The 27,797-nt window shown below is 34.8% G+C and overlaps 3 protein-coding genes across 4 annotated transcripts; all 3 read left to right on the top strand.

Moving 5' to 3' along the window:
* The first annotated feature begins 917 nt into the window (after positions 1-917).
* Positions 918-3,434, top strand: LOC128168307 (uncharacterized). The gene is made up of 2 exons (XM_052834526.1): positions 918-1,009; positions 1,188-3,434. The coding sequence occupies exon 2, from the start codon at positions 1,188-1,190 to the stop codon at positions 3,069-3,071; it is 1,884 nt and encodes a 627-aa protein (XP_052690486.1). The 5' UTR covers positions 918-1,009; the 3' UTR covers positions 3,072-3,434.
* A 3,961-nt stretch (positions 3,435-7,395) lies between these two features.
* LOC128164498 (ferric-chelate reductase 1-like) lies at positions 7,396-20,077 on the top strand. Of its 2 annotated transcripts, XM_052828374.1 has the most exons (20): positions 7,411-7,630; positions 7,912-8,060; positions 8,252-8,355; positions 8,462-8,927; positions 10,518-10,709; positions 11,136-11,234; positions 11,595-11,748; positions 11,972-11,992; positions 12,193-12,530; positions 12,631-12,828; positions 15,332-15,430; positions 15,611-15,764; positions 16,224-16,340; positions 16,532-16,647; positions 16,924-17,010; positions 17,111-17,182; positions 17,335-17,434; positions 17,566-17,706; positions 18,290-18,378; positions 19,016-20,077. In XM_052828374.1, exons 1-20 carry the CDS (start codon positions 7,411-7,413, stop codon positions 19,106-19,108), a joined length of 3,009 nt encoding a protein of 1,002 aa, XP_052684334.1. In that variant the 3' UTR covers positions 19,109-20,077. The 2 variants fall into 2 exon arrangements, with proteins under 2 accessions (XP_052684336.1, XP_052684334.1); XM_052828376.1 differs by lacking the exon at positions 11,972-11,992 and having other exon boundaries at positions 7,396-7,630.
* A 1,559-nt stretch (positions 20,078-21,636) lies between these two features.
* LOC128164499 (uncharacterized) lies at positions 21,637-23,163 on the top strand. The gene has a single exon (XM_052828377.1). The coding sequence runs from the start codon at positions 21,637-21,639 to the stop codon at positions 22,999-23,001; it is 1,365 nt and encodes a 454-aa protein (XP_052684337.1). The 3' UTR covers positions 23,002-23,163.
* Positions 23,164-27,797: the final 4,634 nt, after the last annotated feature.

Here is a 27,797-nt window from a genome sequence, read left to right as displayed (position 1 = left end):
GTCGCCAATTTCGTAATCTAAATTCTAATTCTAATTGAAAACCAAGATTGTTTTTACATATTCAAAAAACCGTACATCTATCTTCAATATACATGCATACAAAATTATTGTTATCCCCCCTAATTAGTTTTTCAAAATAATTCAAAACTTTTTGATTCTCATGTGAACTTAACAAAAATTTTAATATACAGCTTCGTTACTCTCGAAAACTCTCTAAGATTAAGTAGCGCCCGGGGGATTCGGCTCCTGACCCCCACCATTGATCTATAGGATGCCAAACTAGCGTTTAGTACGTTTAGCGTTTAGCGCGTAGACTATCGAAAACCATGACGCCATGATAATAAACTCCAAACCTCTACCGACATATAAAATTGTGAAAGATTTCGAGAAATGAGGCTATATTCTGACAGCAAAATATGTCAGATGTTGTATAAATGTCAGTGACTTAGTACATGTATAACATTTATGTGTATGTAGGAATTTCTGGTTTGGAGGAAAAACGACATTCCAGGAAAGAGGTGACTTGATCACAGACCCCACCCCTTCCATCTACATCATTGTCACCAACTTTCCTCAAGTCAATACTCAGCCTCAAATCTGAGGTTTGGCCTGAAGTTTATACACTTTTCTTTAAATAGTTTGAGTTGAGGAATGAGTTGAGGGATTTGAAAATTTTGGTGACGGTGGGGCCAGATAATTGTCCAAAAAACTGTTTTATAAGAAAAAATGAATTAATCATCAAATAGCTAATTATTCCGTACAAATACCTAATTCGTCCGAACAGATACAAGAATAGGACTATAGACATATGCATGAAACAAGGAAAATTTGTGTGAAGCGATGATTTGTCGTTCATAGGCAAATTAAATATTCAAATATTAAAGGCCTCGAGTAAATGAAAACAACGATCACGTATCGGTAAAGTCTCGTTTTATCAAAGCCCGACGTGTAAGACCTTGATAAAGCGAAACTAAATGTGACGCAACACTTGTTAAAACAAAGTAACAGGGTAAGTCATAAACGTAAATACCATTGTGTACTGTAGTACATCCACTGAAACAATTCATATTTTAAACTTCCATGTCAAATATTGCCGTACATAGTACCAAACATCGAAATATATAATTTATTTTTATATGAACTAGCATTCAATTATAAGCGACATAGTAAATAACTATCGATTTCAGATGGCATTATCCAAGTCAATTGCGCAAAATACTGCTCCAGAATTACCATTGATTGCCCAGCACTATTTACCCTGTGACACTGAAAACTGTAAGAAGAACTGTCAGTTTTACTGCAATGATTGTCACCGATCATTGTGTGAACAATGCAGAGATGAACATCAGAAGGGTCCAGACACCAAGCATCATAAAGTGGTCCCTTACAGACAACGCAAAATACAACTTCCTGTGGAGAAATGTAAGGATCATCCAAATAAAGACACAGACATGCTCTGTGAGTACTGTCAAGTTCCAGTTTGTTCCAAATGTGCTACACAAGACCACCAAAATCACACACTGAAAGATTTAGAGACAATATATTCTGAGAAATTCACTCTTTGTCTTGAAAAAATTCATAAAATCCATCAATTTTATATTCCAAATTCAAAAGATATGCTGAAAGATATAAAAAAAAATGCGACAGATATAAAAGAAATCATGGAAAACATAAGAAGCTCAGTAAAGAATGAAACCGAGTCTTTAAAATGTTTGATGGAAACAGTCATGACTGAAAAAATAGAGCAAGTCAACAAAATGGAAGAGTCACTAATGGAGCAACTTCAGAGTCAAGACAACACATACAAAGATTACATCTCCTATCTTGAGGACCTGGCTAAAGTATTCCATGGCTACCTGTCCTCTACTAAAGTCCAAAACAATCCTATCATTCTCTCTCTATCTGACCGTCTGAAAATCAAACCCATACCAGAGACCACCAAACCGGTCCCTCCAGAGTTTACTGCTGGTCAATACAGCAAGGAGGATGTCACCAAACTACTTGGTAAAGTAACTGTTCCAGATATAAAACCAGAGAACAGAGAAATTAAACCCATGGAGACTGCTTCTACACAGTACCATACGCACGGTTTTTCAGTATGCTTATTTGGTTTTTTGTTGCTATTCGTTTCTTATATGCATGATTTTAGCGTTGTCGAACATATAGGGAAACAGATTAAACAAAGCAGTGATAAATCTGACGTGAAACCAACATTGTCCATGTCTTCGTCTGTCACCAAGGTCAGGGAGTACACAGTGCCAGGTGTTGACAGTGTATATCACATATCAATAGGTAAATGGGGTACAGTCTGGGGCAGTGATATTAAAGGTAATCTTGTTCAAACAGATCTACAGGAGGGGAAACAACTACATATGATACAAACCAGCTTTGCAAATGGCTACCACACTGTCACAGAGGACGGGGATCTGATCTATACAGATAGAAATCACAAAGTCATCAATAGGATAGCATTGGATAAAACAGTCACTGAGTTCATTAAAACAGGAGACTGGGAACCAATCAGCATACACTCCTCCCGCATCAACGGGGACATACTGGTCGGGATGATAACGAATAGAGAGGCTAAATTCCACTTTATTGGGGACATACTGGTGGGGATGAGAAAAAATGGAGATGGTAAAGTCACCAGGTACACCACGTCAGGTAAAGAAATACAGAACATACAGAGGGACAACAAAGGACAGGGGCTGTATAGTTATCCATATTACATCACAGAAAACATCAATGGTGATATCTGTACGTCAGACTTTTACAAACAAGCCGTAGTGGTGGTGAATAAATCAGGACAACACAGGTTCTCCTACACAGGTCAGGGGTCAGAGTTCCGTCCCTTTGGTATTTGTACTGATCTCCTCGGTCACATCCTGGTGTCTGATGTTATCAGTGACACAGTTCATCTCCTGAATCAGGACGGTCAGTTCTTGTCTGTACTACTAACACTTCAACAATTAATAAACCGTCCCGTTAGTGTGTGTGTGGATGATGAGAACAATCTCCACGTGGGACAAGATAGCACCAACACAGTGACAGTGCACAAGTACCTACCGTGATCATTTCTATGTAAAACTTGCTCTTTATACTAGTCTGTCTCAAGATGCAGCACATTTGGATGATTTTTAATGAAATTACCACAGGCACCTGAATTTTTATCAATCAGTCGCTTAATAAGTCAAATATCGAAAAAAAAAACTCCACCCCTACTATACTTGTGTATTTATATATAGAAGGGGTTGATAAAAATTCAGGTGCCTGTGAAAGTACACATACCAATGAATTCTTAGATATTGTGAAATTATTGAAAAAGCCAATCTTATCAAAATACATTTTTTTACAATAGAAGTTACTAGTAATTGAATTTTTTTTTCCTATGAGATAATATAATTTACTACAGGAATTAAATTTGATAAGTGATTGTAAGAAATATCGAAGCGAACCTAACTCAAGAACCTAAGGAAACAATGAGGAAAGAGATGTCTTTGGTGATCAAACTTATGCTAGTATTACCGGAGAAATAAGATGGTTCTCTATAACCAATAATAAGGCTACATGTAAAATGTTGAAAAAAGATATACAAAGATTATATATGATATCCAAACTATAAACATCTTCACCATAACATAGCATGGGTGAGATTCATATTTTCAAAATTTTCTTTATGAACATGATTTGACGTATTACATGTATATATACAGAGTCAACAATAAAATCCTTTAAAAAACGATTTATAGAGTCAAATAACATTATTAAACTTGTTTTTACTAAAAGGATATCTTCCAAGTTTAACATATACCATAAATTCTGGAGTGATTTGTTTTAGATGAAGATGTTTAAATTTTTTTTAGGGAAACTCTCTCTAGGATAGCGTTATTTGAAAATCCCCAAACTTCACATTTAACAAAATGGGGTTCTACAATCTTACATGTATCAAACAAATCCAGATGACACTGTGTCAACAATTTATGCAGTCGATCTTTTTTTCTTTTTTTTTTACTAAATATAAGAAGTTTAGATTTTTCTATGTTAAAAGAAGATGGGGGAACAAGATAACGCAAATGCCCATTTGGGTTTTTTTTGTAAAAAACAATTTCAAATTTATTTTTTTCCAACCAAATATACTATATGATGTTATATTACAAGTTTACAAAAGCAAGATTTCTAATTATATTCAGTTTTGAATATTTTAACAAACGATAAGAAAAAAAATAAATTATAAAGTTTTGGTGGTATCGAACCCACAACCTAAAAACCCTAGCTCTATAATGTTACCTAATGTCTGGTGCTCTAACCACTGAGCCATTTCAGTCACAACAAACGTCTTTGTTAAATGCTATGTGCAACTTCAACCACGAATTTACGGACTTGTAGTATTTCTCTAAAACGTTCAATTGTTGGGATACAAAATGACATTTTTAAAGTATTGTGGGTCATCTCTCCACGCTTTTGTTGATTTAAATCGGTTTGATTTCCTTTAAACCTCATATAGACTTTGACAAAAATATGGAGCCCAGACCCACTCTATAATAGAAAAGGCATTGAAGTTCTAAAAATGACACTATTTGGAGGTTTTGACACGCATACGCCAGTTTAAATCAACCTACTCTAAATATTTGACATATTTAAAGGTTATAAATCGATGTTATGGTAAATAAACACTGTTTTTAATAATTGAGAAAGAAATTATGAGATTTGTTCATATTTTAATTTGATAGTATCTTATCTATCCTCGTTTAGACGCCTTATTCACCCATCTTCAAAGTTTAAATTTCATTTCTTACGATAGTTTTCAAAGTGATTTAAAAGTTGATTTTGAAATTGTTGTGCGCTTTCTGCAACCAATACAGTATCATCTGCATAAAGAATATATATAAAAAAAATTGTAAATTCTTCAAACATTTCAGATAAAGTTGGCAAGCCCTGAGTATCAGGTTGTGAAATAAAATCATGTAAATCATGGAAAATATGGAAAATAAGAAAAGATATTAAATCACTTGTCGAACATATTTTCACAATTGAAAATAGTGAAACTTCGTATACGGAGTGTTGAATATGTGTTTGATCCTATTCTGGCCGCTGGAAGATGATGAGTTTGTATGCCGCAATAATTCGTTCTTGAGAAGCGATAATATTTTCTTAGTCCAACACTGCTATCTTCCGGTTTGTGATGGACTGTCTTTACTGCAGTTCTGTAATTTTTAGTTCTAAATCATAGCACTTGGTGTTGAGATTGCTAACTGCAAATTTGATTTCTTGAAGTCGACAAATGGTCTTGAATTTTCAATTGTCTTCGGAACTAAAGTATTAAAGCGGCAGCTGTTTCAAAAGTATTATTACTGTCCTCTTTTGTTTAAGATCTTGGTCTGTGCAAGATGAACTCTCCATTGCGACATATCGCCAACTGCAACACTATTCTAAAGGCTTTTTGTCAGAAATTCCAGCAGTAGTGTCGGGTTTTGTTCCTGGTTTGGCATCAGTCGATTCTACAGACGAGACTGTCCGTATGCAAGACTTTATTTATTCTTGGCAGAACTGTTCATGAACGAACATTTGTCGTTGATCGCCATTGAGTAAGTTTTTCGCGAGAACGGAAAGGAATGGTTGCGTACATGATGGCCAGAAGTATATCTGCAACACTCCGAACGTGTAGATGGACGCGAGTTCACGTTTTCGCGGGAGAACCTATTCCTGCACTTGTAAAACGCCGTATAGGATCCAGGTACGAATTGTGGTCATGCATGCAGGTCCTGGATATGTCAAGAAACTCCAAAAGCAGCGAAATGAGCGGGGAAATCCTCTGCTTTTCGGCTGTATTTTCTGACATCGGTGTTCCTGTATTTTTAGGAGTCTATGCAATTTCTGGTAAAATATCTATTCATTAAAGTTTTAACAAATGCATTGCGTATGTCTTGACATTAAAAAGATTATTTCTTTGGTTTTTATGGACAGAGAGAGAGAGAGAGAGAGAGAGAGAACAAATTTACATCTCCATCGGGTTGCTACACAAAGATGATTATAAGTAATGTCCTTTTTGTCTTCAGACGCATTATTGTAATAGATTCACGTAAACTCTGCTTTGAACAGTCGGACAAAAAAGGAAGCCGTGCTGTACATTATTGGTCCAGTGAGTAGGTACATGTTAAAACACTTGTAGAAGTGGCTGACTCCCGCGTGACTGGTGCCCCCGGGCACTAACATCAATCACGTCTGTCCGTCAATCAGTGCTTCCTTCATTGGGTGCGAGAGGCAAGGCAACATTTCGCTTACTTTCAAAAGAAACAAAAAAAAAATGGATTTGCCATTTGTTTTCGCTGGATTGAATACTTTGTAGTTCATTTTAGTTTTACAATATTTGTGTGGATTCGTTCAAAGGGGATTTAATCGTTATTTTAAAAAGTTTGTTGAAATTCTTTTTCGGATTTTAAATTATTTTCCATCTGCGGTGTATATTGCATGTAAGTACTATTCTATTTAATTTCGATTGATATTTATGAAAATGGAACTAGAAATGGGTTTATACAAATGTAATAATGAAATAAATGTTTTAGACAGCTAATTGAAGAATATATTATGTTAATTTATGTATTTGAAAATAAACCACTTGATAAATTCAAATATTTTGTTAATCGGAAGTGTAACAATATATGGAATGGCCATGACAATATTCTTTTTCGATTTTTATTTTTTTTATGGAGGGTGGAAATAGAATTTACAGGTAGATAGTTGATGACATTACCTGTTCGTTACAGAAGGTGTTAAGTTGTACGTAATCATAAGACATTCCTGTAGGCGACTCCTATCGTGTGTCACTCGTCGATAAACCAATCAATCGATGGGTCATCGAACACTCGGAAGTATCGTTAACGTAATAATGAGGTCTTGTCTCCGGCACCTATGCCAGTTTATGTATTGTTTTTATTTCTGCAGACTTGTTTTTTCTGATGACATTTGATCGGAGGTTTAACTGGACGTATATTAACGTGTCTGTCAGAAAACGGGAAAAACTACGTCGATAGACAGAGAATTCAATTTTGTGTATAGTGAAGTTGTGTAAAATTGGAACATTTTTTTAAAAGTGATATTAAAAGACAAAGTAAATAAGTCATACGAGTAAGTTAGACTGCTGAAATAAAGAAACAAAGAAGGTGTTCGAGCTAAATCGGTAATTTTTTCAATAAGGTTTCCATATTATATTTCTTTGGTGTTTTTCTTTTTGTTTCGTTGAGATTCTCTGTGCTTACATGTAACATTCTTTTTGGTTTCAGAGTTTATTATAATAGTTAAAATGTTTTACTATTAAACCTTGATTGTATTATTGGGTAGCATTTTTAACTAATCAGATAAATTTTTGTTTGTTGCAGATTTTTGAGAATTTGGTACTGCTCCAAAGCCAAAATGAAGCCGCGTAGGCTGTGTGAAGAGTTGACATTGACCTGTGTATTCACTTTCCTGTTGTCTTGGACATCCCTGGTCAATGCTTACAGCCAAGGGGCGGGGTCCCAAGCCTGTTCCTCCCTAACCCCCTGGCATAGTGCAAATCAACCTCAAACAAACGCGGTCCCCTATGTAATAACTGTGTCTAAAACATCGTATCGACCCATGGAACAAATTGTAGGTAAGACAGTGTTTATTTCATTATAGTATTAAGTTTCGAATAAATATATGTACATCAAGGGACATACATTGCGCTACTCTGTGGTCAAACTTCACAAGGGTTTTGGTCCACCTTGTTCTCCTTTGACTGCCAAGATGGTCAGACTTAGTTTGAGTTAATCATGCATCTTTTCCATTCTCTTCTAATTAATGCATTGAATTTTCTTTGCTTGGTACAGTGCGTAGATATCCTATTTTACTTTGAAAAATTAACATCAATGTTTTATGTGTTGCTATTTTCAGTTACAATACAAGCTTGTAAAGGACACTCCTTCAAGGGCTTCTTGATTCAGCCCAGATTGGCCCAGTTTGCCACACAGGACGTGAAGATCGGGGTGTTTGGGATGTACAGCAACGCCCCCTACCAGTATACATGTCCTGACACCCGCAATGTAAGCCATAGTAAAACCAGATTGTCATGAACACTTCATATAATAAAAATTCAATGGCATGTAAAAGATCAAACTTTCTGATAATACTAGATTAATCATTCCCTTTCCTTCCATTATACCTTATATATATAGCCTCTTTTCCTTACTTTATAGTATTTATTTGGTTATTAACTCCGTTGTTATTGTTTTAGGGGGTCCGAGGCCAAGCTTTAACCCACACTTCTAATGAAGACAAGACCAAACTCAGTATCGTCTGGCAGGCTCCACGAGTACCACAAGGTCATGTGGTGTTCAGGTACGCCAATGCTTGTATTGATTTTAACAAAACCTGGCAATTGCAGTATTATGTATTTTACCATTATCACAGATTCTTTGAAAACGGTGTTATATTTTTTTTTCAGAGCTACTATATTAAAAGAGTACACAACATTCTGGGTAGCTGTCAACTCCCCCATAGTGTATGATGCGTATAGTTCTGTCAGACTGGCACAGAGCCAGGTGCTTAGTCTAACTAACAACATTTCACCTGTGTGTAATGAACCAGTGGAGCCAGCAACCACACCCCAGTCCCCTACCCCCACACCCCAACCCCCTACACCGAAACCAACGACATCAAAACCAACAACACAGAAACCAACAACCACAACAACAACTCCAAAACCAACAACAACCACTCCTGAACCAACAACCACTACAACGACAACAACTCCTCAGCCAACAACAACAACTCCAGAACCAACGACAACAACAAGGACCACAACTACGACAACTCCCAAGCCAACAACAACCACGCCTCAACCCACAACAACACCCAAACCCACCACAACAACAACCAAGACAACTATGGAGCCTTTCATACCTCCCCAGGTAAACTTTTAACTCCTACATTTTCCTCATCTCTAAAGCAATGTTGCAAAAGTTAGGCAATTGGAAACTGTCAGTTTTAAGTTTATATGAAATTCAAAGTTTGATTGTGATAATGACATCAGTATATATGCTTTGCAAAACAAAACCATAGATTAGTCTGAAAACAATGTCATCAGCTTGTTTTCTGGCAATTCTGGCAATTGTAGATTAGGTTTTCAGAAGAATATACTTGTATACTGTATAATAAATACTGTATAAAACAGAGTACTGGTGATTGAGTGGTTATTGACCCATCATTCAGCAGTGAACGAGGTGTGCTACCATTATGGTCTTTTAATAAGCTGTTTTCTGCGAACAGTGATGAATCAGGATATTTATAGTAAGTGTGTATGTGGGAGGGCTTCCCTAGGTGTGAAGACTGTTGTTCTGTGTATCAAACAAACATTACGTCTTTCCAAACCAGGAATTTTATGTCACTGAATGGATTGCAAGTTGATTTTGTCCTTGTAATATAACATACCTGTGTTGTCAAGCATTGAATGGAAAAAAGAGCTTTAGTGTTTGGAGTTTCATCTAGTGCGCCATAGAATGGGTTGCAGACACCTATAAAAAGAACAACCTGAAAAGCAATCAGTTTTTTTTCCTCCTGAAAAATGACTGCTTCTCTTCAGGTTGTAGTTTTTATCATTTAATTAAAGGTCATCTGTATATGGATAGTAAATCTTGTACAGACATTAACGACAGATGGAGGTAGACGTTTGGTATTAAGAATACCTTGACTTTATGCAGACATAAAAATGTCGTCCGAGACCATCATAATGGGCAACAAATGTTGTTGTGTGTGTCAGCTGATGTCTTGTTTTAGGAAACTCAGACAAATCATGCATCCTTCAAGTCATCTTTAGTGCAATTTATTTTACAATTATTATATGTTTCTGCTAAAGTGGGAAATGTAATTCCTTAATTCTTGTTCTTAAAAAAATCTCTTTGCTACAACTGTGTTTGAGTGATATATATTGGGAAAAAAATGATAAAGTAAAAGAACACAGAAATTGACAACCAGATGAAATATATTCAATGGTGACTCTTCCATATTTTTTTTAGTCAACTATAGTATATGACCTAATACAATTATATTTATGTTTAGGTAACATTATTTAAAAAAAAGGATGTCAGTGATACATGTATGTATTAACATTGCAATACAATATTAACTGTCAATGTTTTAGATCGTTATACATCATAATATTACATTTTCATCAACAAAGTTTTATAGTTACTCTGATCAATATTTCTATAGTCAATTAAATGATTAAAATGTTAATGATCACTCTAGAAATGTTATATCATATTACCATAGATATGAGAATTTTCTGAAAAACTGTGCATACATGTAACCTGGCACTGTGATGACTATATAGTCAATTTTGATATTTGGTATTAGGAAGATTGAATGACCTGCATGAATGACATCAATCATTTACTGTAGTTTTTTTTTAATATTCCTAATTTAAATTAAGAAATTGTAAACTTTTTGTGATATTAATATTAAAACTGTTTTAATTCACAGCATAAATTTCAAATTTGCAGGGTACATATCTGGCTTCTGACCCAGAATGCAATGTTTCCAAAGGTTGCTTTGATGACTGTAAGAGAGGAGTGTGTACATTCATTGTGTCCTGGAGGGACCGGCGGGGCTACCTAGACATGGAGGTCAAGGCCCACATCCCAACAGGGGGAGATAAGTGGCTGGCTGTAGGGTTCTCTTATGATAATCGAATGGTAAGAAAAGAAGATTTAAAACATTTTACAATTAGATGTTCCACAAGAGTCAATGCATGTACATTTGCATTTAATCCCGATAATTTATAGATGAAGCAGCTGAAGTGATTTAGAGTTCTAAGCCCAAAAAGCTTTTTTAAATTCTTCTGAAAGGGAGGTGTTGGGGGATGGGATGGAGATCTCTATTTTTCTGGTTCCTTTGCCCTAGGTTGCTTATAGCTAGCTTTGTCATTAAGATCTGATTAAAAAAAATTATTGCATGCCCATTGGATTATTTAAGAGCTAAAATTAAGAAGATGCTATATAATGATCGCATTAAATATATGCCGTGTTATTAAACAGGTTATACTGTATTTCTGTATTGTATTTCTATGATAAATGGTCTGTGGGTTGTTGTTAAATGATTTGATGTATGATATATTTCAGGGAAGTGACAGTGTGACTGAGTGCATGTTTGTGAATGGACAAGTAGAAGTCTTCCAGTCCTATAACTCGGACACCCACAGCAACTCACGGCTCAGAAATGTGAGTACAATAACATATGTATATATCAAACCTGTGTGTCTCATTTTGTTACACTTGCAGGAATAATCTGTTTGGATTTTTTTAACATTTCTGGAACTGTCATTGAGAGTCGTGACTTTTATGTCAGTGCTTGGAGACGATTTGTGATCTAGTATATATTTTGGGATTCAGAAAATTTTGAAAAACAAAAAACAAAAATCAAGTTACTTCAGATATTTTGCAAAAAGTTTTAAAAAAAATGATTGAATAATTAAATAATTGTTGATTAGACAATATTTTTAGGGAAAAAATATTTTTGAAAAGTGAGTAAAATATCTTTATCTTACAAATTTAAAACATTTTCAAATTCAATTTGTACAGCCCAAACTTGGACTGAGTCAGGAATACGGGTCGTTTGTGGATGGGATCTTTACCTGTGGGTTCACGCGAGAGAAGCTGGTTCCCACCGAGAGCAGGCTGTTCAACCTGAATAAGAACTGGTTCCTCTTGTTTGCCCATGGAACAGCTATTGAAGGTACATATATTTATTTTAAATGAATTAACGGTACTTAAAAAACCAACTCCAAATTGTATGAATCAGTAAATGGAGAACCTTGATCTAATGATTTAATTCTGGTGTCTTATGAATGATTGTTTATGCATGTTTTTTTTTAAATATAAAAATTATCTTCAAATCATTGCATAATTTTATAACTGTAATTTTAATGTAAATTTTTTATTTTGCTACATATCCATAGATCCTTTTCAAAGAGGACAGGGTATGGTTTTTATTTTTTAAATTTTCCATTATATTTTTTATATGGGTGGGTGGTGTCAGTTTTAAGACATTATAAAGTCTGTGGATTGCTTTTTATTATATTTTGCAGATATTATTTTAAATATATATATCATCAGTGTTAAACATGTAAATTGTTTGAAAGTGTATACACAGAAAAAATAAACAACTTTTCTGTTTCAGGACTAAAGCTCCCTCATATGTATGACCCAGCTCCCCCTACTTCAGATGATATAATAGATTTCCAGGCATATCTAGTCAATTTACCAACCACTACCACCACTAGTACCACTTCCACTACCACTACCATGGCTCCCACTACCACTAGACCAACTACCACCTCAACCACCACTACAGTCAGGCCTACCACAACCACACAGAGGGCTACACCTAGACCCACAACACCATGGCAACCACCCATTACATGGAGACCAGTCACCACAACCAGAGCACCACTTACCACTACCACCACAGCCAGGACAACCACTACTCCGGATCATCATGAACACTCCCATCTACATGTAAGATTTTCTGTCACTATATAAACATCTACATATAATAGCGTTATATTTATTATTAAAAATGAACACTTTTATTGATATATGTGGTTCCTTCTCTTAGAACCACTCACTTCCAGAGGATCTTAGTTGTGGAAACACCATCGGCTGTTTCGCTAAATGCAGTGGTGGGCAGTGTGATTTTATTGTCTCTTGGAATGATACCGGTGAGCATGTTCAGTTTGAGATGAAGAAGAAATTCCCTGCACTGGACCCCAGCGATCACTGGATAGCCATTGGCTTCTCTGAGGATAAAAGAATGGTAACCAGAAGTAACCGGTGAAGGTGGTGATAGAAGGGCAATACTAGACAGGGTTTGCATGAAGGAAGTGGTGAAATGGTAAATAAGTTGATGGTGCATGGACTGGGAAATGTTTGAGACCTGAATTTTCATTAGGTTTTAAGTGTTTGTCTTTATTTTAACATTTCATTAATGTGCAATATGTGATGTTGATAATTCAGTATTGGTGTCAAGGTTTTTATGATCTATTAGATTACCGGGTATTAACAAATCATTCTGTAAATTGCATATTTCACCAAAGACTTTCAAGATATATGTCCTAGCTTGTATGCATGAGGTTAGAGACATTATTTCCAATGCAACAGTAGAAAATATAAATATTTTAAGATGGTGAAATATGTGCATGCACAAGAATCTCTACTAGAATGACATTTTGATAGAGGTGCATTGATTAGGCGACTGACAGCTACAATGATTGCCAAATTAGTCTGCATTTGTCAGAATAACTAGTGCACTGACTTGTTACACAATAGCAGTCCTGTTTTCCTCAGGTGAATTAGATCCATACATGTCAGACCGCCCGACCCTAGCCATTAGTCAGCCCTGCGTACTGTGTACTTACTGTTTAATTACCAAGATCATACTAGCTCAGTGAAAGTCCATCAATACAGTCAATGATCATAATTAATTATGCACCTCTAGATGCAGCGATCAAGATTTCATATGGATGCATCACCCTGTCCAGAGTGCATTCAACTGGAGTGCAATCAAACTAATACATCTAAATGAATCACCTGGTTACCCCACCCCCTTTCTTAAAAAGAAAAACAAAGTATACAATTTAGGCATACACACACATTTGCATTTAATTAAAAAGTATACTGAACTACTGTACTGCTATTTTTGAAAGTGTGCATGTCTCCCCCCTCCCCATCCCAATTTGAGTCATTAAGTTAATTTAGGTTTGAAAACAATTAATTTGGATTAACTAAATTTTGCATTTTATAAAAAATAAATACTGATCAAATAACAGGTACTGAATTCAACTGCAATTTCGGATTAAAATCAAATGCTCTGATAATTAATCTATCTGTAGCATATCAGCTAGAACAGCTAAACCAAATCAGGTTGTTGCTATTGTGAAAGTGCATGTACATGTTGGTTAAATAAACGAAAAAGTATTTCTGTATTTGTGCATAGTCTAGTTTTTTGACAGTTTAAATATATTTATAATAAGATTAAAAGCTCTGTATAAATTCAAAATTTTAAGGGAAAATATATGGATTTTTTTCACCAAAATATAGTTTCTACCTAAACAAATCATGTTAAAAAAAACTTCTGTTCGATCTGATGGGTAATTTGTTTATCCCCGATCCTCCTCAATTGTTTTACTAATATGGCCACTCTCCAGACATATATATCCTATAGCTATAAATATGTATAGCCAAATATGTGAAAAGAAAATTCTAAATAGGAAGTTTGTTCACCTGCAATACATTACAAGATTGACACACAAACATGTTAAATTGATAGCTATTACACACACTGTAAGTTTTCACACTAGAGGCTATAAGAAAAACTAATCATGAGGAAAAATTGTTATATCTTCAAGCAATATATATACAGGTTAATGTGTAGGTCTATAATTACTGCATAATAGATTATAAAATTTTGAAAGATTTTTTTTCATTATGTATGAAACATTAAACTAAGTAGTTATAAATGTTGTTGTTTTTTTAAAAAATTATTGAAATTAATACCCTCTGCTTTTGAAATTATGGACATTTATATGCAGCGTTTTATTTTTGGAAAGTTGATGATTCAATTCTCTGTTTTAAAAAAACACAATCAAACTAATATCAATTTACTCATTAATGTACATAATATCTATAATTTAGTTTCTGTAGGCATATTCATTATGAGTGGATTTGACTATTACAGTAAAACTCGGTTATAGCGAAGTCCTAGGGATCCTTATATCCATAATTTGTTAAATCCGTACAACGAATTCGAAATAATAACTATAGCGAATTCACTATATACATGTTTTCTTTCACCAGACTATAATTTTTGCTAATTGAGGCTTAAAATAAAAACACATTACATTGATACCTTTAATAATCGGATTGTGAATTGAAAAAATATATGAAAATAAATTCATTCAAACTATTATGTTAAATGGTAGTGCAAACCTTTTAAACTGTAAAGAAATTCATTATAAAAGTGTTAAAATTTGTTATTATTCACCTCTACGAGACTCAAAATCAGTTCGCTATATTGGTAAATTCATTATATCCGATTTTGTTATAACCGTAAAATATTGCAAAGATTTGTTAAGAATTTTTCCGGAGACTCAAAAAAACTTTGCTATAACCGAGAATTCGCTATATCTGTGTTTGTACTAAACAAGTTTTACAGTATATGTACTATGTATGTGGTGTATGTTTTAGGGAGACTGTTATATGTACTATGTGGTGTTTGTTTCAGGGAGACTGTTATATGTACTATGTGGTGTTTGTTTCAGGGAGAGGACAGTGTTGTAGAGTGTGTCCGACAGGACGGATTTATCACGGTCCATCAGTCATTCAACCATGTCTCCAAGTCAAACACGCGACTTAAACAGGTAAAATATCTAACAGTTAAATAAATCCATTGAATTCATACATAAAATGATTAATTATGACTGTACCTTAATTTTTTATATCACCCCTAACTCCCAATTAATATAACCCTACCACCTTTTCAACTCCTAAAGGATATTTTATCTGTAGCTATTTTGACCGGACAGATTCTGTCTTTACAGAGCGGGTTAGGCCTCAGTGACATATCGGGGAGCTACGTCGATGGTATATTTGTCTGCCGCTTCACCAGAAAGAAGCACCTTCCAGATGAGAAACAAATCTTTGACCTGAACAATGACTTCTACATGTTCTTTGCCTCAGGAGAAGCCATTGATGGTTAGTGCCTCCTCCTCTCTTTATTTCTCTCATACAGACAATGTGATATAGCTGGCCTGGTAATATTCTTTCATATATGTGTCATGCAATGTGAATAAAAATATATTAAACACTACAGGAAAATTGGTATTTAGATTGATTGAGCCAGTCTGACTAGATCAGAGTTAAGGAGTACGAATGATGATGAAAAATATTTTAAACAAATTAAGCATGAATAACATTGAGCGGTGCTTGGTTTTGTAAATTAATGTTGATTTTTTTTTTGTGCATTTCTGAATTTATACAGACATATATATGCATGACATTTGGTAATTTATGCAATATATTTGATAAATTGAAGCTGTACATGTGTCCTGTAAAAACGTTATATAGAAATCTAACCAAATGTAATATGTTTACAGTACATGACATTGTGTGGTTATTGGTGACATTTTAGAATGTGCTTTATTGTTATTACAGGAGTGAAGATGCGACACAGTGTGCGAGATCTGCCAGTGGTGTCTGCTGAGCCTGTAGATCTGCAGAAACACAGCCTGGTGCAGGGAAAGGCCGTCTACTTCCTGGTCAAAGTTCACGGTAGGTCATGTGACTAACTTTGAATTTCGGATTTAAATCAAACTACTGTGTTTTTGATATGATTTTTCTTATTTTTATAACAATTTTGCAAGTACCCGGTACTATTGGGTTGAAGAATGTTAATGTAGTGAATGGAAGAGTTATCTCCCATTTAATGTGTTTAAGTAAGTAGTGTGTTTGGTTTTGAACAGGGTGCCTGATGATCGTAGCCTGGGTGTGCCTGGCCAGTATAGGGATCGTGGCTGTCAGGTACTACAAAACGGTCTGGCTGGAGGAGACTTGTATGAGGGAGAGGATCTGGTACCAGGTCAGCTATAGTCAACAGGATTAAATGTCACATTTACTGTACTATTCATAATAATGAAGGGAATTCTAATGTCTTTTTATAGGTTTATAGCATTTTGTTAAATGACTTGCTCAAGTTTATACATACAATTGCACTGAAAATTGCACTTAATTCATTTTCAAACTATCATATACATATGACAGACTCCTTTAAAATGCATGCTATTTCACTGGAATAAATATGGGTAGCTTTTGTTATTTAAAGAAAGCCTTTCATTATAAAATTTTCATTTTGCAGTCCCACAAATTCTGCATGGCGACCCTGTTTCTGTGTGTCATGGCTGGAATAGTTCTGATTTTTGTTGAGATTCAAGGTTACAGTCAGGTATGAGGATTAAAAATGTATCCTGTGAGAGTTATGCCCCTTTAGTCGTAAACAATTCAGTTTCTAAATAACTGTATCATTGTGATTTTATTTCTTTCAGATTGATGGCAAAACATTTCACCAGGCTCATCCTATCATGGGCTTGATAGTGACTGTCTTTACAATTGCAAATGTAAGTTAAAGCTTTTAATATAAGTATATCACAACTATGAAATAAAATTCAAAAACGGTGCATTAAATGTATAATTATATAAGAAAATTTGGTTTGGATTAAAAAAAAATTTCTGTGTTGAAAAATAAAAGATGTGGATTTTTCATTTTCAGCCAATTATAGCAATTCTGAGACCCCTTCCAGGCACAGTGAAGAGAAAAATATTTAACTGGATTCACTGGGCAGTGGGCACTGGTGCCCATTTCTTGGCCAGTAAGTCACCGCTTAATATACCTGTCTTTGTCTTTATTCAATTGCTGATTGAGGTTACAATCACGTAGATTTAAACTCTACTCAATTTGATTAATTGATGAATTTATGGATTTTGGATGTTTTTGTTGCAGTCGTGACGATATTTGCGGGCGTGGAATTGGCCAAGGCCCGGGCCAGCTTCTACATCTCCTACATTCTGATCGCCTACGTCTGTTACCTCTTGATTGTTTTCTTCATACTGGAGGTTCACAGTTTTGTTTCAAAGAGAGCAGGTAAAGGACTTAATTAATTCACAATTTAGAATAGATATAATGAAAGATTTTTTTAAGGTGCCTCACTACACCTAGACTTACACTTTTTTAGACACTACGTCACAATAATGCGATTTAAACATTTTGTCAAACTGTTGATATCGTTCGATTGGGTTGTATAACATTGTAGCTCAGTGGTTAAAGAATTGGGCTTCTGATCCGCAGATCATGAGTTCGAATCTGCCTGGAGCTTTTGTTAATGTTTACTAAATTAAATTTTCGAAAATGTACTTTTACATCCAAAATTGCACATTTTTTTGCCTGTTGGACTGAAATGCTTCTAATCCATTATGATATCTATCTTAATCAAATGATTTTCTGCTGATTTGAGAAAATATTTCAAAGTGTATAGTGAGCCACCTTAATGCAGATGAAAAATATGCTTATTTTGAACATTAATTTATGTTTGTTTAAAGTACTCGTAAAGTGACCTACTTGGATGAGTACATGTATAAGGTTAGGTCTCTTAACGTTATGACATGTACCTGTATTACATCATAAAGCGAGGGTGGATGACTCATCAATGTTTATTGCTTCATTACAGAACACAAGAGGGATCAGACATACATGTATGAGATGCACCGAAAGCCCTACTACTCCAGTGTGAATCATTCACTGGACATAGAACCTCCGGTAATTATATAAACCAGTCACTAGTACATATACTTGACCAACCACCCACTATATACATGTAATCATATTAATCATGGGGAATATTGAGGTCAAACAGACATAATTTTCTGAAGTTAATTCAGATTGTCTTCAATTTCTCCTGAAAATATGGGTCTTTGAATTTAAATACACTTATGTCCAAGTTACGTAATTTGTTCTTATGTGTACAAGGTTCAAAATAATGAAGTCAAATACACTTGAGTATAATCATCTGAAAATTTTATTGATGATTACTGTATATAAATACAGTCCACCTTTATACACTACAAATATCATGCAATCCATTATTACCTTATGTTCAAATTACAATGAATGTAGAATGTAATATTAAGGGTGACAATTACATCTTTTTCCCAAGGTGTTGCATAGTATCTTGACAGTAAATATTTTACATTTATTCTGCATCTGAATTTCAATTTCAACGGAAAATTTTGTCAATATCAAAAATATATCTTTTTTAGGTAATAAGATGTGTATTTAATTTAAGATATTTAGCTTATAGAAAGGAATTACAAAAACAAATGCTATACTATTTTTTTCTCATTGCTTTAATATTTAATCTAAATATTCATTTTATGCTCTCTCTTTCATTTCACAGTACAGCAAAATGAAGAAGGCCATATTTGGGTCCCACATCCTGATCACTGTGACTGTGACACTTATCCTATGTACTCTATTCTCCTTGTCATAAAACATACAACTAACTCAAGTCCTGAGGATCAACTTTAACTGGTTTAATAAAACGGAAAAAACCAAAACAGGACAACTTGTTTAACTTTCAATCAATTCCAAGACTCTTATCTTGATGAAGGAAGTGTAAGCTTTTTTACCAAAGTGAACACAATACTTTTGGTTCTATATGTCAAGGTCAGTAATGTTGAACTTTGGCCCTGGATGTGCTATGGTTCAGTGGTTTATGACTGATAGACTGGTTCTCAGAGCTGGAACCCGGTGGGAACTGTCTACAAGGATTTGCATGAGTGAACATTTAATATGTCCCATATCTGTGATGTCTCTGTGTATTGATAAAGATTTAATTAACTGAACTACATGTATTTCTCCTGAATTAAAAAATACTTTACTTTTTTAATACTATATATTGTTTGATAACTACTATGCAAATTGGATAATTAGCTTAGCAAATGTGTATGTAAATGAAATTTTTGTCATTCATTTCCAATGTACATATATGCTATTGTTACAGTTGATATTCCTACAACCCAACTTAATCCATGTTTTCTCTGTTAAAATAATTACACCCAAAACTTAATAAAAACAAAACACCTTCCAACATCCTACACAGCATGTTGAATGACATGAAATAGCTATATATTATATTATGGGTGCTCAATATGTGTGATAAATCTTATTTAGAAATATATTTAAATCTTATACTTTAATGCTTAATTTTGTTAGTTTTTCAAATGTAGAATTGTGAATGTGCAATTCTTTTTCATATTTTGCATATTATTTCTGTAAATGTTTGAAAAATTTGGATACCTGAGTGCTTTCTAGTCAAGTGTATTTAAGATTATGAGAGAGAGAGAGAGAGAGAGAGAGAGAGAGAGAGAGAGAGAGAGCATAAATCTGCATTTAAAGATGAATGTAAATATGTATTTTTATGAATACATTGTAAATAAATTAAATTTATATTATTAAATGGGTTGTTATTATTTGTTAAACAATTGTTTTAGATATATGCATTGTTATTTATTGACTCCTGTAATTATAATGCTCGTCAAAACGATGGCGCTCCCAAGTTAGAAGAGTCTGACATTTTTTAGCTGATAGGTCCCCCCGAATCAACTTTCATTTTTGTTGCATGTTTTTCTTGTACATTTAAACAATAAAATGCATTTGCTTTCTTTGGCGATTCATGCGGGACATAAAGGTAACGACATTGCAGAAAAAATACATAATCCACTTTTAGCGTGCTATGTAAATATTTTTGCAATGATCGCTACCTTCATAACCCGCATGAATTACCAAAGAAAGCATATTTACACCTTTCTTTCAAGAAATTGATAAATCAATTGTAAAAAGTAAGTTAAATTAACTAAGTAACTATTAATATACAGCAGTACGTTAGCTAAAAGAAACAGCCAAATTGTCTCGTATGAGATCATCATGATAATTTCATGCAGTTCGTGATTTTCTTTGGGTGGTTGTAGGTTTTGACCAATCGTTAAACGGGGCGTGTAGATTTCAGTCCCGTCAATTTCCTGTCAGTTTCAGTCGCTTTGGGTTTCGACCAATCCATAAATGGGGCGTGCAGATTTTAGTTCTGCAGTTTCTAAAGAGCTATGAATTAACTAGTTTCTGTAAGATTTAGACGAAGTCATACTCGGTATACATGTATGTAAAAATATGTGTTTTCTTGCTGCACTCATATCATAGGTGCTTAAGGACAGGACCGACACCCCCCCCTCCCAATTCACAAGAGAAAAAAATTACAAAAATTTCTTTTAAAAAACTTATTTTAACCTGCAAATTATAAAGAATCCAGGAGGTTCAGGTAGTTTTGCCAATGGGAACCTCAGGCAGCCTGGATCCGCCCATTACGTACATGAATTATCTGTTACTATGAAAAATATGACAGCTTGGAGAAATAACCTCAAAGAAATAACCTCAAAATATTGTATTTTAAACATATTGGCAAAAATAAGATAAAATGATTTGAATAACGCGTAACAAAGTCAATTATCCGAAAATAATGTTCATTGATTTTTTGACGCAATAATGTTTATGACGTCATAATGATCAGTCACGTGATCTATCGCTAAGCAGATAAATCGAATTGGCACGCAAATATCTACGCTCTTCATTCTTCTATTTGTTTTGGCAAATACTTTCAAGGTAATGTTTGTTTTACAGTTTTTTTCCCCAGAACTCTTATTCAATTTTCGTGATAGTAATATTTATGGATGGTGAACTAGAGCTGATAAGCCTATAGTGAAAAAAGATTTGTTTTACATATAGTATGATGCACAAGTAAAATATAACAAAATTAACGTTAACAATGTAATAATTAAAGTTTGTCGGACTACTTTAAATAAAAACAAGAAAGTATACCGCTATCGTCATTCATTTAAGGCAAAATATTTCCCAGAATATAGAATTTTCTTTCCTCTTTAACATAAAACTTGTCTTCTACTAAATAATTTTAGCCTCTTGTTCCTTTACAAAAATTAAAAAAATCAATAATTTTTTTTATTTTAGATGGGAAGAAAAGAATCAAAACTCACAAAGAAGCCAGTGTTTATGCACGACAAAATGTACAACATCGTTCCAGACATAACGACAACTAATCGAATGCACGGATTGGAAGATATTCCTACTATTCCGAGGCAGAAACCCCTTCCGCTCACAGCTACCGGTAAAAAGTACGAAGCACTGCCAAATCTGTGGGATGTTCATGCTCCATCTAGATGTTACAACAATGCCGCATTAACCAGACCCAATCCCTGCATCAGCCCCGACAACTTATCTCAACCTGACGTAAAGAAACCCAGAGTTCCTCTAGCTTGCTTGGACTTAATGAGTATCAAACAAAAAATCGACAAAGCAGAAAAGAAGGAAAAGAAAGCCAAAAAAAAGAAGTCCAGACCTGCTCCAAAGCAAATGACTGCATACCAAGAAGATAAAACAAATGAACAAAACGAGAACAATCTTCCATTGGCGCATATTCCCCGTCCCCCGGACAACCCCTTAGACCCTTCAAAACCAAGAAGGATTGTCCGAATCAAACAGGATATGTTCAGCCAATCCCTGGGTCCTGAGAAGATTGCAGAAATAGTGAGCATGGTTACCGGTAATCAAGAAGGATTCGGCTACCTTCAACAAACAGGTAAAAGCGACTACCTGAATGGAGAGGAGCAATATGGGTACATTAATCCCGACCCATTCTCTGGATACATCCATCCGGCTGACACGTTGCCTGGAGTCATTGATCCAAATCAGGAAGTAGGATTTTTCGATAACTTTCCTGGATATATCCACCCAGCTGACACGTTGCCTGGAGTCATGAACTCAGATCAGGAGATGGGATATTTCTTCCCTGGATATATCCACCCAGCTGACACGATGCCTGGAGTCATGAACTCAGATCAGGAGATGGGATATTCCTTCCCTGGATACATCCATCCAGCTGACACGCTGCCTGGAGTCATGAACTCAGATAAGGAGATGGAATATTCCTTCCCAGGATTTATCCATCCAGCTGACACGCTGCCAGGAATGATGGAAACAGGTCAGGATATGAAATATTCATGTGAAGTCCCTGGAATGAATTCGTTCAGATCAGAGATTTCTTCTGACAGTTTAGGCGGGTTTCCTCAAATTCGGTGCACTACAGTGACAAAACCCGAGGATACGTCAGGCTACGTCAAACCAAGAACTGAAAAAGACAGTTTGGTAGCAAACCCCCTGGTCTTACCTAAACCTCAGAGGCAAATATTTAAATGCGCCAGTCCAGAACAATTTAAATCTTTGCGTCAACGCAGCACTACGAAGTCTACTCACAAACAACGCTCCAAGAACACCAACCAGAAACTTCTCTCCATCAACTCTAATGTGACCATATGAACAGGATATTAAACTGTCTTGATGTGCAGTTTTTGCAATGAACATTTTGTAATAGAATCTGAACACTTGATGCTGCAAGTTACTGTGCTTGGCGGGATTTATAACACGAACGTTAGGGAGTTATGAACTGTTGTGTGTTTACTGATCAGCTACATCTCCAATATTTTAAGACGTTCTAGATTTTATTTTTAAGACTCCTACAAAATACCAATTTGATTCATGATCAAGGACACTATTGATTATTTCCTTCAGGTTCCCAACAGAGATTCAAAATTTTTCTTTATTTTTCTTCAGTAAAATCTATTAAATTATATATGTTTAACTGAAATAAGTTCTTATTTTGAAGAGAGAGAGAGAGAGAGAGAGAGAGAGAGAGAGAGAGAGAGAGAGAGTTGATGGCAATTTTCTTTGACATTTATTATGATAGCAATATGCAGAAATACATGTATGTTGAACCAAATATCATGATAAAGTTTTATTTTTAAATAAAATATGAAGTCGTCTTCAAAACAAAATGTGATCTTTGCTATTTACGCCTTAAATCCCTGTTAAATTCCAGTGAAATTTCATATATACAACTGTAAATAATTGTGGAAATAATCATAATAAAAAAAGTACCTACATGTGAATTGAAGAGGTTTGGACACAATTTTTAAGACCTTACGATACCCACAACTTACAGTACCGTCAACGCGGATCCCGTATTTGACCGCGCTCCCCCCGCGGTTATTTAATCCTTTCCGCGTTACACCATCGCGGTTAATTCATCGCGGTCCTCGCTGCAGCCATGTTTAAACCGCGGCGGTGTGGCCTACCGTTGTACAAGGTGATCGGAGATTTTTACCTGTATGCTATTAGACAATTAGACGGCCACCTAACACTGAGAGTCATTCTATACTAGCCATGTCTGATGTATTGTTTTCATTTCACACATTAAAATGATTACGTATTTTAAATGCACGTTTTCAAAACTCCTTATCGATTATTTTAGAGATATTTAATTAAAGAATCATCTGCACCCGTAATAATTTTCATGTAACTGTTGATATACCTATTATTTCAAAAATATTTAGTAATTTTTATAATGTAATCTACATGACGGAGAGGGTTAGAACTATAAAACATTATTTTTCGATTTTTTAATGATTTTAAACATTTCCGACTACAAAAATGTTTTAATCCATATCAGTTTGTAGCTCGTTGTACGGCACTCTCTCGATGCTCAAGACAATTAATCTAGTCCGTGACAGGCACATGCTACACGGAGAACGTTTACCTACGGTCAACGGCATGATATGAAAATTTTACTCAACCCTAAAAATACTAAATTATATTGACATAATTTTATGTGAGTTCAATATGAAGCTACAACACAAATGTACATGTAGTATCAGCTGCGAATACCGTTTTTCGTAACCGCCCCTCCACCTCTTCAACGTTTTAATGACTGTGAAAGTACATGTAAATTGTACTTGACTTTAGTCCCAATTGTTTAACATAAAGGTGTGAAACCATCGCATTGACGGGAAATCACTCTACGCTTATATGCACAGAATACACTGGTACATGTACATATAAGACAGGTGGATAATCCGTGTAACGAGTGACCATCAGGAATTTCATTTGTTTTTCAAACAATTTTACTAACAGTAATAACAAGAGAGAGAGAGAGAGAGAGAGAGAGAGAGAGAGAGAGAGAGAGAGAGAGAGACTGTCGATACTCAAGACAATTAACCTAGTCCTTGACAAGCACACGCTACGCGGTGTACGTATACCATACGATCAACGGCAAAATATGAAAAATTTTACTTTACCCTTAAAATATAAAAAGATATTGATATCATTTGATGTGTGTTGAATATGAAGCTACTACACATATGTCGTATCTGTAGCGAATTATAACGTTTTTTGTACCCCCTTTCCAACGTTTAATGACTGTCAAAGTTAACTGTATTTGTCTCAATTGTTTTACACAAAGGTGTGAAACCATCGCACTGACAGGAAATCACTCTTCGCTTGAACGCACAGAATACACGGGTATGAGGCAGGTGGATATTCCTTGCAACAAGTGACATCCAGGAATTCTACCCGTATATCAAACAATTTATTTAACAGTGACAATAAATAATTGTTTCATTTTACTGCCTTCTTAAACTGTAAAAGGTGTTTAACATGTCTCTTCCCCCGAAAAGAGAGAGAGAGAGAATTAGTTTTCTTTTTAACAGTGTTTAAATAACGTTGTATACGAACTAAACTTCACAAACACAGTGTCAAGCATTAAACTAAACACCATAAACAGTGTTAACTACCTTATTGTTAGACAAACTTCTTTTTTCCCCGAAGACTAATAGAACGAAACTGTTTTCCTTTATCAAGGAAGAAGCACGTGGTGCTGCTCGCGGGCTGATTTGATTGACAGGTGAAGCACGTGGACTCAGACTGAAACTGCATACAATGTCTTTTATGAATACCAAACTTAGAAAAATTTTATATTAGTATATTTCAATTTAATGCAGTCGCGTCGTGGGGGGATGGGGGGGGGGGTGGGGTGGGGGCTAAAGAGCATTACCCTCTCTCTCTCTCTGTCTCAGTCTCTCTCTCACTCACACACATAAAGATCGTAGATAAAATCAAGATCGGCGACACTCAATCAAGAAGCCTACTCTGTAAGATAGGTGTACGGTTAGACGAAGCCGTACGCAATTTGGAGATTTTCTTTTGTCTTGAATAGGTGTGAAAACCCCTAGAGCATGTGGCTTTCTACCCTAGGTTTGTTAATCACTATACACAGGAAATGATCGCGACTTATAATTAATATACACAATGAAGGAAATGTGTACAAAAATAGTTGGCATTTGAGTTTTTTTAAAAGTAACTCGAGATGTATGCATTTAATAACATGTACAACTTCCCATTGTTTTGTGATGTAACAACCTCATTCCATTTCTTGTAAAGAAATGTCTATCTTCACGCACACCAGAACGCCTAGCCATTGTTTTATGAAAATCACAGAATATACGTGTATATACACTGTATCTTTCAGGGCAACACTTAGTTTAAAACTGAATAAAACCCGTGCGATGTGAAGAATCATACAATCTTAATTATGAGTACCTTTTTCCTTTGTGTTTTAATTAGGAGAACTGATTTTTCTTTGAACATTTAATTGTGAGCAATTGTTTTTATGAGGCTACAACTAGTCGGTCTACAGAGCTGGTTGAAATCAATTTTCCGAACAAATTATAATTTTTTTTATCAAAACAATGACGCTTGCTACAGCAATTATAAAGTCGTGATTTTCCGTAATATAAGCGATTAAGCCACTTTTAAATTTTGAATGAATTTTTAACGGTTTCATAGGATAAAATGATATTGAAAATAAAAATATACATACCTGAATATTTATAAAGTAAAATATTTAATTTAAGTAAATAAGTCTTATTAATTTTACATTTTTGGGGTTAGATTTTAAAATTTAATTTAATCGTATATCGATATATCAATAAGTTAGTAAAGCATGATTTTTTAACCACCTGCGGGCATGGCTCATTTTACCTTAGATTGTACAGATAACAGCTTTAAATGATTAGAATTCAAATATTACCCCAGTATTACCAAATAAACAGCAACTATAAAAAAAGAAATATTTACCTTCAAACTATGTGATTTTCTATAAAAGGATCATGATTATCTTTATGCATTTGTTAACTTATATTTATGTTTAATGCATATTATATTTTTTTAATCGAGGGAGATAACTCGTGTTCCTTTTCGATACTTTTTAACACCTGTAATCGATCGTTCAAACCGCGGGGGTGTTGTCATTATGGGTGATTGAACCGCGGGGGCACGCGGTTTTTACCTGAGACAGGTGTTTAAACCGCGTTGCAATTTGGACCGCGGGGGTGCGCGGAAAATACGGGATCCGCGTTGACGGTACTGTACTTGTAGTCATGTATAATATGATATGAATATTCTATCATTGCATTATACTGCTATACTGAATATCGCGGATGACAATGCTGAAATTTCACTACAACAGAACCTCTTAAAAAGTTTTACACATCTCAATACGAAGAATGGAAGGTTATACACGTATTTTAAAATTTTCTATCCAATGAATATTCTAGGTCAATGAAATATTCCCGATACAAAAAATGAACTAAAAATGACAGTTTTCATGGTTTCCCTGTGTCAAAACGAGGTATCTTGTCTTGTTATACCACCCGGTCCTGGTATTTCATCATTGGAGAAGACGACAGGGTATAATTTCAATATCCAATTTGATATTAGTGTACACGTACTTGAAATACTATTTTCTCTTTCAAATATAATACAATAAACTCCAGAGAATGGGGTGAAGGTCAACTGTTTCTACCAAATGTCTGTGTCTCCTCGGTGGCGGGCACACTTCATCTTAATCCTCTATAGTATTCGTGGAACGTCCATGTAAGGTCCTGTTTGTAATGTATGTCATAAAGATGGTTCAAGTGTAAGAGGAGGCGCTCAGGGTCAATTCGTGTATCTACTGCTCTAATAGCTTGGCTACGTACAATTAATAACTTTAATAGGGCGTCGTTTTCTAAAAAACATGATTAACATTTGAAATTCCAAAATTTGGAATGGGAAAAACGCTCGATCAAATTCGAGGTAAATCAAATTGAGATACTCCATAGGCTTCTATCGGTCCTGGTATGACCAAAAAAAAAACCCTTCTTTAGATTTTACACATATCCAAAAAGTGAACAAAAGGGTCGAAGGGAGAATATTCTAAAAAGGATTAATGTTTTTTAACA

This window comes from Crassostrea angulata, chromosome 10 (genome assembly GCF_025612915.1).
Source record: "Crassostrea angulata isolate pt1a10 chromosome 10, ASM2561291v2, whole genome shotgun sequence".
Taxonomy (NCBI): domain Eukaryota; kingdom Metazoa; phylum Mollusca; class Bivalvia; order Ostreida; family Ostreidae; genus Magallana; species Magallana angulata.
The sequence above is the reverse complement of the archived record's forward strand: the minus strand, read 5'-3'. Positions and strand labels throughout refer to the sequence as shown.

Excerpts from the sequence above, each read along its gene's own strand:
- LOC128168307 (XM_052834526.1), top strand. The coding sequence starts at position 1,188 with ATGGCATTATCCAAGTCAATTGCGCAAAATACTGCTCCAGAATTACCA.
- LOC128164498 (XM_052828374.1), top strand. The coding sequence starts at position 7,411 with ATGAAGCCGCGTAGGCTGTGTGAAGAGTTGACATTGACCTGTGTATTC. Across the intron at positions 8,356-8,461 it reads CAAGGTCATGTGGTGTTCAG|AGCTACTATATTAAAAGAGT; the intron begins GTACGCCAATGC and ends TTTTTTTTTCAG. Across the intron at positions 15,431-15,610 it reads CAAACACGCGACTTAAACAG|AGCGGGTTAGGCCTCAGTGA; the intron begins GTAAAATATCTA and ends CTGTCTTTACAG.
- LOC128164499 (XM_052828377.1), top strand. The coding sequence starts at position 21,637 with ATGGGAAGAAAAGAATCAAAACTCACAAAGAAGCCAGTGTTTATGCAC.